The following is a 12467-nucleotide window of genomic DNA, read 5'->3' on the forward strand; positions in this document are numbered from 1 at the left end:
ACTGTGTTTCAGGCTCTGGAATATTGTTACCATCGTAAATTCATTTTTCTCCTTTCTTAGTCAACAGTTTGCTTTTCGCTTCATCTTTGTGGTATCAAAGTTTTGTTGTTTATGAAATTGCATCATAATAACTTCAGTTGTTGGCCACCAGTATCTCATTCAGATTTGCCTATTTGCATGTACTATGGCTAAGATTTTTACACATAGCTTATATTTCTATTTAAGAAACTGCTGCCCAGTCAAGTAATAACTGAATCTTTCTATGCTGGACATTAAAATTAATAACATAAGAGTCTGCATTTAGAACATGCTTATCTATTTATTTACTTATTTCTTTTTTTTTCCTTTTATCCTCCAACTGATTGTCTTGCTTGTTAGTCAAAACCCTGCTGGAATAATCACAATATCTTCTGCCTGCTCTTAACCTTTTCCATTATCATTGCAGGTTAATTTTGTTGCGGCTATTGATGTATATGAAGATGGTGAAGCTGGTCTACTGTTGTGTTATAACTGTAAGTGTTAACGGAAGGACAAAAATGGTAATAGTGCAATCTGTGTATATAATTCTTTTTTCATAGGAGTCCAGGTCTGTATTTTAAAATAAATTTTAGTATTTCCTGGAAAGTTTGTAAAATATAGTCTTTTGAACTTAAATGCATATTGGAGAGACTGGAAATTCAAGTATTATTTTAGACATACTAGCTGTTTTATAGATGTGCATCTCTATATTTATAGATGTTGCCATGTTAAAAAAAGTCCCGTTTTTTTCAGATTTGGCTCATTCTTTAGGTAGTTACACAGTTATTAGGTGTTTTCAAGACATGTACAATTTAGCATTTCATCCCTTTTTCCTTGTGTGATGTCCCATTCTGTCTTTGTGGTTTTTTCTTCTGCCTACTTCTTGGCACTATTGCATTATTTCATTGTAATTCTCTCAATCTCCTTTTATAAAATGGTCTTGGATATAGAATCATAGAATGTTAAGGGATCGGAATGGACCTTAAAGATCGTCTAGTCCCAACCCCCCTTGCCATGTGCACGGACACCTCCCACTAGAAAAGGTTGCTCAAGGCCTTATCCAACCTGGTTTTGAACACTGCCAGGGTTGGGGCATCCACAACCTCCCATGTTCTAGAATCTTACTATTCTCACAATAAAACATTTTTTCCTGATATCTCACATAAATTTCCCCACTTTTACTTTGTGCCCATTACTCCTTGTCCTGTCACTACATTTCCTGATGAAGAGTCCCTCTCCGGTTCCTTGGAGGCCCCTTCAGATACTGCAAGGTTGCTATGAGGTCTCCACACAACCTTCTCGTCTCCAGACTGAATGGCCCCAACTCTCTCAGCCTGTCCCCACAGAGGAGGTGCTCCAGTCCTCTTACCAACTTCGTGGCCTCCTCTGGTTATTGATGCTGCTTTTTTCTATTTTGTTACAGATGTTTGCCAATACAGAAAGGTATATCCTTTCAGTGGAGGTTCTCCGCTGATCCAGCCATCAGCTTATGACTTCCAGTTCAGCTGGAATCAAGTTCCATATGCTGTTGGTAAGAAAATATCTCTTTTTACTAGATGGTTGTTTTTCATTACAATATTAGCTTGCACTTGGTTCTTAGTGGAATTACCATGTTCTAGGAACACTTCATTACTTTTTTACATTCATGATGCCACTTGAGCTTAGTTTCTGCATATGATTAAATTTAGAAAGTGTAGTCTTGGTGCCAAGTTCTTCCTTTGCTGAACTCTTTCTTCTGTTTTTCATTTTACATTCTCTCTACATTCTGCCAGGCATGGAGAGTGAAGTTTTCTTCAGGCTTGATGTAGCTCCATGTCCATCCAGTTAGACAAACTTTTCATAGGAAAGGGAGATGCCAGAAGAGATCAAGAACAGTTTTCATGGAGCATCCGAAAAACTTTCACATTAAAGAATTTCACCATTTTTCTTTGCCAAATAACTTTTCTTTCATTGCAGTCTGTGCTTTCCCTTATATCCTTGCTTTCACTACTGATTCCATTGAGATCCGACTAGTGGTGAATGGGAACTTAGTCCACACAGCAGTTGTGCCTGAGCTTCAACTTGTAGCATCAAGGGTAAGACACAGTAAAATCATGTTTGACTATTTCTGTGATATAATTGGGATCTAATTCACATAAAAGTTGCTGCAGCTAAAAACCTAACAAGCCAAAACTGAAATATGTGCTATTTGATCTGTGTTGACTGTTCATGTTTGCTTTTAGTTTATATCAAGTACAAAGAGAATCAGGATTGATCATGCTGCCCTTTATTGGTTGCGGTAATACAGTTCTAAGATACTTGGCTGTTTATGGGGCAAATGCTCTGCTCAACATCACAGATGTTCCCTCCACTTACAGTGATAACCTTTCTATGACCAACCCTTGTTGACCAAGCAGCAATACAGTAATAGTGACAGTAGAACATAGTGGACAAACTCTTACTTGGAAGATGGTTAAGAAAGTCTCACTGTACTAATGATGAGTTATTTGTCATTTCAGTCAGACATTTATTTTAAAGCAACTGCTGCAGTAAGTGGATCATCAGACAGCAGCTCTAAGGAAATGAGTTCAAAGAGTTCTCCTCAAACACCGACAGCTTACGAAAAGCCAGAATGTCCTCTTTCTTCTCTAGAAGGTAATGTGGCAGCTTGAATAATGGTCTCTAATAATTCCAATAGCTATCACATCTCAGTGAAGCTGATCTTTAGTAAAGATGGTAAAAGATCTTGAGTTCCTAGCTGAGAGTCTGGAGGATAAGAGGTTTTCTATTTAGTGACAGATATGAATTACCTGGCTGAGCTTTTGCCCTGTACGATCTTTTCTAAATACATGGTAGCACTGTTCTGAAGAAATAATTTCTGTAGGAAGGGAGGAATTAAGCTTCAGTAGCTTGATGCATCTTTGGTAATATGGCCACGACGAATAATGCAAAAAGAGGCATAAAATAGTGGGAAAACTTGAGATTTTGCATACACCATGCCTTTCATTTAAGAAAAGCTAAACTACCACTGGATGGCTAAAGCTCTTTTGTGAAACAAAAGTAAGTTCTAGCCTTGAAAAAGTTTGCACAGTCAATTTAGTGTAACATGATCTGTGAACAATCAATCTATAGTGTAACAATAATGGAGAAACAAGAGAACATTAACTAGATAATGCAAGATGTATGTATACCTTTCTTCTTTAAATCTGCTGGTGCACTGTTAGCAGAAGGGGGAAGGAGAAGGTAACCACATTTTCAGTTTTTTAAAGGCAGTTTAGTTTTTTTCTAGGAATTAGGAAAACATGCTATTTTATGCTGCCTAAGAGGAGGTGTCATAATTTAAACTACTTGAGATCCAGGCTCCAATATATTTGCAGTATGTTAAAATGCATGGGGAATATTGCAGAGTGCAGAGTCATGTTGTAATAGTCAAAGTACCAGCCTGAAGTTGTATTAATTTACTTCCTGGGTCTGCTGCTGATTCTTCATGTCACCAAGAATCAATCTTCTTTTTCTCTTATTTCTTCTTCCTCCTAACTTATTTATATTGAAAGATCTCCAGAGCAAGAAGAATCTTTGTCATTTGGGTTAAAAAACACCCAGCTCAACAAGTATAACTTTCCTTTATAACTTTTCATTTGGAAGTGCTAAGAACTGATTCTGTTGTGAAAATGTAACATTCTTATTTCTTTCTGTATTTCAGGTGAAATTCCATGCAGAAACCTGTACAAAATTCCTCTCAGCAATCTGGTTGGGCGAAGCATTGAACGACCTCTGAAGTCACCTTTGGCTCCCAAGGTCATCGCTACTACAACATCCAGTGGCATTGCCTCACTTCCAGTTACACACTCACTATCCTTATCTCGTATGGAAATTAAAGAAATTGCAAGCAGAACACGTAAAGAATTGCTGGGTAAACTCTCCTCATTCTTCAGTGTATATATCAGTTGCCAATTACACACTTTCTAATCTTTGGGCCATCACAGTTAGATTTGTAACATGCAGCTAGTATTCATAAATTATTAAAATGAACAACAAAATGAAACTGTGAGGAAACATTATTTGCAAATAGTACAGCCATTGTCTGATCATGTATAAGATGACCATATTCTAAGCCAGGTAGAGATGGTTAGTAATGGAAACTAGCAACAGATCCCTTAACATTTTCATGAATGCTTTATTTTCTGTTGAGAGTATTAAGTCTTTTATTCTTTTATTGAGGCCTTTTGGATGAGCCTATACCCAGGACAGAAAGTGCACAGAAGCACAAAAAGGTTCCTCGAAGACAGTCAGACCCCAAGCAGGGAGCAGTAAGATCGACTAGTAGTGACAGGTAAATATACTGGCTTTAGAAAAGAGACTGAGTTAGACTGTAAATATATTCAGAATTGATTGTTCATGCTTATCTCAGTTGGCTGGGGCTGACTGAGACCTTTGTATAGCCATATGCCTTTCATGCTAATGTGTTTGCTAGAGTATCTTATTACGGTAAGTACTGATCCGATTATACTTTTTGCTTAAGACACATGGATGAGCAAAGCAAGACTAAATGGGATTTTGTGGGGGCCTGCTGCAACTGAGCCTGTAATTAAGATTTGGACTACTGAGTCTGCACTCTGCAGACTCTCTTGCTTTTTCCTTCATATGCTCTTGTGTTGCTATTTCCAGAATAAATTTTGTGAAGAAACACCATAGCATTTGTCTATTCGGCACTGACCCCACTGCCATTCTCTTGTTTTCACTGTTTTCATAAGCTGTGTTTGTGTAGAATACTGGCAGAATTCAGCCAAGATACAGGAGACTGAGATTAACCAACCAAACAAAAAATCTGCTGCAGTGTAAAACCATGTTCAGTTTAGTTCTCCATTTGGAAGTTTGTTGGATGAGGGACTTCATTAATACTACCTTTTGATTATTTTCAGTAGAGTAAAACGGGAGGAAACTCAGTTGCAGTGGTCTGTATCTGTCTTTAGGATAACTTGATTGAGTTTAGAAATAGCTGTTGTTCCTTCTTGCCTCAAACTGTATTTTTTTTAGTAACTTTTGTCTTCGTCTTTGCAGGATAATCTCAAGCTCTTTTGAAAGCTATTCTGAAACACGTCATCTTTCCACTAGTTCAGATCCTGATACTTTAGCACACAGGGAGGGGAGCTCACCATCTAGCTATCCATTTCAGCTGATTTCTTTATATGATGAAGACATCATTGACTTGAAATGAAGACAGTCAGAAAACCTTTGTTCCTTACTTCACATTTTCTTACAACTCTGTGAGCTCTATGGGAATGTCACAAACACTGCTTCTGGTGGTAAAATGTGGCTGGAAGTACTGGTGATAAATCTTTATAGAACCCATGTTGTTCTGGCTAGCACAGCCTGATTTGGTAATGCTTATATCTTTGACATAGGTATGTTTTCTCAGTTAACAAACCATTACTTTTTGTGGCATTCTAACAAGTAGGTAATCAATGATAGATTTAGGCTGAAACTGAAGTAAATGAGAAGTATTACTTGTTCTGAGCTTCTTATACTTTGAAGTACCTGAATGACATGCAGCAAAGTTAATTGCTGTTGTGTCTATCATGAGTTGTTTTACAACAGTGTATGTCATGTAAAAAGAGGAATTTTATAATATAAATCAATGCTTTTGGTTTTTCAGTCTTAAACAAAACAACAACAAAAAAAAGAGGCTTGCAGGCAAGGTCATTTCAAACAATACAGTCAGTCTTTGAAATGATGCAGCTCTGGTATGTTCACTGAATAATCAGGTAAGATATGAGGATACTGCTTTCTTTGCTTTGGCTTGTCCATGCACATTGTTTAGAGAAACTTGAAAACTGTTTTGGCGTTAAGAATCCTTGAGCAGAGAAACTTTATATAGAAAACACAAGCTTTCAAAATATTTCTTAAGAATTGGAAGTAAAAAACCCCTAAAAAACCCACAAACAAACAAGCAAAAAAACCCTAAATCAAAACCCCAATCCATCTACTGGAAAACTTTTATTGTAGTGCATCTGCAGATTTTTCCATTACAGGCAGAAGAGCCAACCCCGATTGTTTTGACTACACAGAGATTCCTGTGCAGGCATCAGCATTAGCTGATGTCTGCACTAGCACCAACAGTGTAAGTCATTGTTCCAGACAATTGTATTTTTCTAACTGGATGGAGACTGAAATTTCACTGATAATAAGCTAGTTTTCTATGAAATAGTCATCTTGGCTCTTATGTTTTATATTGGTTTTATATTGAAAAGTTGATTTCTTTTTTTTTTTTTTTTAACCCTTTCCTCCAGAACCCCTTTGCAAGGGGTTTGTTTTGTTTGGTTTTGGTTTTTTTCATGAAAGCATGATGCTTCCAACCTTTTTATATATGAAGTTTTTAGCTTTATTAGCAAGTATTTCTTGTTATTTATGTAGAAATACTCCCGTATCCTTGATTTTATTTCACAGTACCATTCACGTCATGATTTCACTTTCTGTTCAAGTCTGGTCATCTGGAGATGTGTGCCTTTTTCTGCCGTCTGTCTGAATGTAAAACTGCTTTTGCAAAGTACTTTTTTCTCAGTTTATTGTATATAATGGCTGAATTGCTCCACCTAAGAAAATATCTAAGGCCTTATCTGGAAGCATCATTTCATATTCTCAACTGGAGTGGCTAATCAAGAGAAGAAGCAATATTTTCAACAGCAATTAGTCTAGGAGCAAAAGGCTACTATTACTTTAGTGGGTTTTGCACTCATAGATATGTGGGGTGAGCCTTAATAAGCATCTAAAAGGAAGTACCAGAGCAAAGTCTTTGCAAGAGCTTATAATTCTTTTTTGAGAATGTTATTTCTAGAGACTGTGTTAATTTACCCTATCCTTATTTATGTGGGCAGCTAAGGTTTAAAAAATCAATCTGAAAGTATCACATAGTGCTTATTCTCCTGGAAGCTGTAAACACTTCTGTACTGAATCCACTTCCAGGGACACTGCTAGCACTTAAGTATTTTTAGAAAGCAAAAGAACCACGTTTTCCCAATAAAATTTCTCAACGTAGTATTTAATTTCTGTTGTGTGGGTGTTTTTGAAGAATATACCAGTGTGTTGCAAAACTGGGACTTTAGTTAAAATATAATTTTAACTGGAAACTTTGCTTTGCCCTGTTAGGATATCAGATTTTAAATACATTGCAGACGTTCATCTGTGCTATTATAGCATGATTTAAAATTATTACTATGGTTTAATAGCAGTTGAAGTGACATATGGAGATTTTAAAACTTGTTGTGAAGTACCTGAACAAATACATATTTAGGTATCCTGAAAGACTAGCCTTAGAGGTGGAACACTAGAGAGATCAAGAAAAATGAGAAGAGCTTGACAGAAAGCTTGACTCCTGCCTATGATGGTAGTCAGAATGCATATAGGTGTGGCACTTGTGAATTCTAGATATAATTATAGAAGAAAGGGCCATAAAGCAAGAGTTATTTTCTTTAACCAGAAGTACAGCAGTAGCTGTAAAGTATTACTTCAAATAAGGAGAGAGTGGGAGAGTGTGTGTGTGTGTGTGAGTGAAAGATCCTTTGAAGGTCTGCCTGTAATCACAGCATTGATGATATCTAGCCAATGAACTGTAAGAGTACAGATATTTGATTGCTTAAGCTAGACAAAACCAGATCAGCCTTGTACTTATCTGGAACAGGATGTTGGTATCATTTGAAGAGGGCAGCCCAGCAACTGCATCCCCTCCTACCTCCCACCTGAATTTTATTCTATAGCTTGATTTGATGGGTCAGGTAGAAGCTGTTACTCAGGTCACAGTGAGAACTGCCAGACCTAACAGACTGTTACTCATATAGGACAGGAAGTATCTGAATCCTGGGAAAAAAATTACGTATCTTCATTCTTAATGTGTCCAATAAGTGCCTTAACAAGGCTTCCACTTACTGAGTTTTTGCTTCTGTAATTAATCAGTGCATCTTATAGGGATAATATCAGACCTAGCAAAAGAAGTAGGGAGGGATGATGCAACTTCTAGTTTGTTTTATGTGACATCTAGAGATGGTATTTGAGGCTTTAGGGTCATGTAAGTGTAGTTTACTACCTACTTACTGTATGAGAGCAGCAGAGTATAGGTAGAAGGCAGAGAACATGGTAATAATATTCCAGTTTCATTTGACGTGAGCCACAAGAACCAAATTCTGTATCTCATTTATTGTGTCAAAAGACAAAATATCAACACAATAATGTGAAATTGCTGGCATAGCAGGACAAATATCTACTGTACAAGGACATGGTTTCTGTGTGTTCTTAATAGTCTCATCCGACTACCATGAACTCTGTGCTTCTTAGTGTGATGAGTTGGTATTCTCTGAACTAGCTTCTAGTCACTGTTTCTCTCAAAATATTGTCTTAGATCCCTACCGTTCAGACTGCTAATCAAAATCAAGAGGCAGTTGGTGGTATTGATATATAAGCTGTTGTGCATCATTTATGAAGGGCAAGGTTTTTATACATCTGTGGAACCTCTCCTACTTCAGACTGGTGTAAGAGGACAAGGCTCGTTAGAAGGCTGCTGGGATGGGCAACTATACTATCTTTCACTCCAGCATTTAGAGCCATGTTGTTTCCCTTCTGCTTTTCCAGCATGTGCATGCATATACTCATTAAAACTTAAAAAGTAATCCTGGGCACAAATTGTAGCCATGTGTACCCTAAGCACAACCCTTCCTACTTTAACATCATATGTTAAAGCTGCCTGTAGGCTGCATTCTTGATGTTGGCTGACCATCTCATGGTTGGGAGAAAAGATAATCTTTGAATCTACAACTATGTGAGATGGGTGTTGTTCTAATAGGAAAACTGAAAAATCTTGCTACAGATGGATGGAAGACATTGTTTCCATGATGGAAGAATTGTTACCAGGTTGAACACTTTCTGTCAGGCTAAGGTTAACTGAAGGCCCGTTCAGGACTCTTGGCTAAGTTTCTGCAAGAAATATTTTCTATCCCAATGTGCTGGATTTGTTGGCAGCAGCAGGGCTCTTAACGCCTTTTTGATAATGGTATTGTCACCACTTCAGCACTGTGCCTTAGGGGGACTAAATTACAGGAATGTCATTTACTTTGGTGCAAGCGTTAGACTGTTCAGGCAGTTAATTTAGAATGTACTTGTGCCTCGGCACCAGCATGGGTAACGATGCATGGAATCACAAAATAGTTGAGGTTAGAAGGGACCACTGCATATCATGTAGTCCAGTACCCAACCCCATGAACCTCCATTCAAAAATATTCTCAAAATGGGTATGCAGCACTTTGAGCTACTCATCATCTTTGTCCTGCATTTGAATCACAGCATGCATATAAACTATCCAGCTTTGAAGTGTGACTCAAGAACCCCAAGACACGTGAGCTAAGTTAATTCTTTCACACACACAATATGCAGCCCTTAAGGCTGAGGCTTTGATGGGCCCTTTCCAAGGTCCCTAAAGCCCAGTTTGGGCTTTAGAAACTGTTGCAGACTAATGGTCATTTTTGTCCAGTTCTTTCTTCTAGTGTCAATGCAGTACACATAAATCTTAAAAGTGTTTGAAAGTAACAAAACACTTCCCTCTAATAAGAAACAAAGACCCACATGCAATTTGAAAGGTCTATAGCTGTTCATGGGTAGCAAGAGATCATGCAGTGAATGGATGCATGCATACATTCTTTCCAGGCTGGCAAGGAAAATGTAGGGCCTGTTGTAGTTACAGTCCTTCCGTTGTCTGGGGCTGAGGTGGGGTTCTTTTGGTTTGTTTTGGTTGGTTTGGTTTCTTGGGGTTGAGTGTGTTTGGTGTGGGGTTTTTTTGGTTGGTTGGTTGGTTTCGTTGTGGTTTTGTTTTGGTTTTTTGTTTGGTTGGTTTTTTTGTTTTGTTGTTGGCAGTGGGTGGTTGGTTTTTTTCGATGCATAACATACATGCAAGTATGCACCTAGAATGAATAGCGGGTTTGCTATCTGCCTTCATGAGATTATTTCTATAAAAGCACAAGCATTTGGAATTGATTGGTAGATTCAAATTGATATTTTTATTTTATTTTTTTTAGTACTGTGATAGTAAACTGAATAAATATTTAAATAGTGCTTAATAAGGCAGGGGATGGGTACCGCCTAACCAGTTACGTATGGTCAAAGTTGCTGCTCCTGACATACTTTCTGCTGTTCTATGTATGTTTGACCAAGTAACAGCCAGCTCATGTATGTTTTCTTAAAGGTGTGAGTCTATAACTTGTGCTTGCAGATGCAATGGCTTTTCCAGAGCTGTTGGCTTAGTCTGCATTTGAAATATATAATCCTTTGTGTTTGGATTTGGTTTTCAATATATATACATATACAAATATATATATATTTGTAATTTCCACCATAAATTTTAGGGGATTAAAAGTCCCAAGATTATATATATAGGAATCTAAAATAATGGGATCATAAAAGGTGGTGGAGGGAAAAGTCCCATCTGCAAGCAATAAGGAAGTTAAAAATAATTTTTGTTGGCTTCTGTGTATGAAAATGAGTACCATACTATTTTCATTGTTAACAATTCGATGTCATGGTTCATGTGCACAGTGCTTGCTAATTCTGTTAAAGCACTATTTTCTCAGATAGGCTTAGTCTGATTTTGTGAAGGAATAAATTATACCCTGGGAACCTAATATTAACAATATGGGAAGGCTCCAGAGATTATGCAGCAAATATTGGTACTTGCATGCAGATTAGAAAGTATTTTTATTCTTATTAGTTGAGCACAGCAATTTCATCAGCTTGTATACTGCCTAGCTGCTTCCCTTTGTTGCTGACCTGTAACTGACTGATTCCTGTTTGCTACTGGAAATCGCGATATTAGCATATGACTTGAAGAGAAAATTAAGATATTATTTTCTGCTTATTTATAGCTCTATTAGGTATTTATCTGGTTGAATGGAAAATGTTATGTCTGTAAAGGTTTATGCAGAGTGTTATCAATCTGAAATGTCAGTTTAATTAAGCCTTTGAATGGTAGCAGACTGCTTTGTAATTTAATAATTGCATATTGTTAAGACTGTTGCTACATTTGTGTTCAAAGACTCTTTACCACTTGTCTTAAATGATGATGTATTACCATTGGTTTTAATGTCATTTGATAGCGTGTATGGTTTGTGTTTTAGATGTGACATCCAAATAGAAACAGTCCTATTACATCTGGAACTGTTTAAGTGCTATTTATCACCTCTGTGAAGGAGAAACAGATGATTTATTCCTTCATATGTAATAAACTATAAATTTGACCTCACTTCTTTCTTTCACAGATGCGGAACTAGTGCACTCCAAATCTGGAAAGAAAAAAGACAAGAAATTAAAAAGACAGGAGGTAGCATAGAGCTCTGGATTACCGATTCCATTTGCGTTCTTTGAAGGGCTATATCCTACCTGTGAGATTGGTGTTTGTATCTTAAGCTTTACCCATCTTTGACCAAAACTATAATCCAAATTGGTTTATGTTTCCAGGCATCTTTTAGACTTTGAGACCTGCTTCATTTGGAGATCTTTACCCTTTAAATTAACACTAGAAAAGATAGTATTTTTCCTTTTCTGACTAAGTGTATATTCTTGCTGTCTCCCAGACCCTGTCATTCCTTTTGAAAAACCATCAATCTTTCCCGAAGTCTTGGAGACATTCTCCTAAGAGCTCCAGCCCTTCCTGTGATTTAAATGCATTCCTAGCCAACTTGACAGCAGTAGGAAAAAACCCTCACAGGTGTGAAGGCCAAGCATTCATCTCCATTTGGGATTAAGACTTAGTCTGTGGTCAGGCATCCCAGAAATTGTAGCAGCAATACAAATGTCAAATACTGCACTCTGCAAGTAACATTACCCAGGCTACATCATGACCTTCTTCACTGTAACACGCCATAAAGAAAAGGTAGAGTGGAGCAAGGAAATTTAATTTATTTATTTACAAAATTAAAATCTAATTTACATAGCAGAAGAAAAGATACTGGCATGTCTTCTCATGAGAGGAGGAGCAAGAATCCACATTATTACAGCTCACTACCATACAGCTACAGCTCTGTTCTGCCAGAGGAGACTGTGGCTCAAGGCTCTCTTAGGAGCATCTTTAATAAATTTCCCTATGAAAAGTCACTTCAGATTGAAATTTATGATGCTTAATATAAAAACATTAAACTCTTTGGTTACCAAGAAGGCCATAACCCAGTTCCTTAACACAGGCACCATTGGACACACCTCAAGCTAAACGTGGGAAGATTTCAGGTATCACCAGCCATGGAGCAGGACTACAGCAACGGGCAAACCCTGCAATTAGAAACAGAAGAGAATAAATACAAGTTAAGTACATATTAAAGGAAAAAGTAAATAATGTCCAAATTAATCCAGTAAGGGGGATGCAGTTTTCATGCTCAGATTCTTGGACGGTTCCAGCAACACGCTGCCTCTAACAGAAGGACAGAGAATAAGTGATTTTT

The 12467-nt window shown here is 37.4% G+C and overlaps 2 protein-coding genes across 7 annotated transcripts in view; one reads left to right on the plus strand and one right to left on the minus strand.

Moving 5' to 3' along the window:
* Positions 1 to 12090, plus strand: part of GARNL3 (GTPase activating Rap/RanGAP domain like 3) — a 39622-nt gene extending 27532 nt beyond the window's left edge. For 2 of the 4 annotated variants that reach the window (XM_051807758.1, XM_051807761.1), the window contains 7 exons: positions 446 to 512; positions 1442 to 1549; positions 1975 to 2093; positions 2517 to 2652; positions 3701 to 3910; positions 4219 to 4330; positions 5059 to 7040. In XM_051807758.1, coding sequence (XP_051663718.1) covers positions 446 to 512; positions 1442 to 1549; positions 1975 to 2093; positions 2517 to 2652; positions 3701 to 3910; positions 4219 to 4330; positions 5059 to 5215 — 909 coding nt within the window. In that variant the 3' untranslated portion in view covers positions 5216 to 7040. Of the gene's footprint in view, positions 1 to 445; positions 513 to 1441; positions 1550 to 1974; positions 2094 to 2516; positions 2653 to 3700; positions 3911 to 4218; positions 4331 to 5058; positions 7041 to 11291 lie in introns of those variants that run through there. The other 2 variants (XM_051807759.1, XM_051807760.1) reach the window with 2 other exon arrangements.
* The window catches only part of LOC127480068 (uncharacterized), a 41394-nt gene that overhangs the window by 2229 nt on the left and 26698 nt on the right, over positions 1 to 12467 (minus strand). Inside the window, exons 3-4 of one of the 3 annotated variants that reach the window (XR_007907754.1) lie at positions 12229 to 12297; positions 11182 to 11315 (exon numbers count right to left, since the gene is read on the minus strand). Coding sequence is in view for 1 of the 3 variants with exons in the window: in XM_051807784.1 (XP_051663744.1) it covers positions 12279 to 12297 (19 nt within the window). In the remaining 2 variants the exon portion in view is untranslated. Of the gene's footprint in view, positions 1 to 11181; positions 11316 to 12120; positions 12298 to 12467 lie in introns of those variants that run through there. The other 2 variants (XR_007907755.1, XM_051807784.1) reach the window with 2 other exon arrangements.

The sequence above is a fragment of the Manacus candei genome, unplaced genomic scaffold (genome assembly GCF_025592945.1).
Source record: "Manacus candei isolate 608988 ecotype Guabito, Panama unplaced genomic scaffold, ASM2559294v1 h1tg000071l, whole genome shotgun sequence".
NCBI classification, from domain to species: Eukaryota; Metazoa; Chordata; class Aves; order Passeriformes; family Pipridae; genus Manacus; species Manacus candei.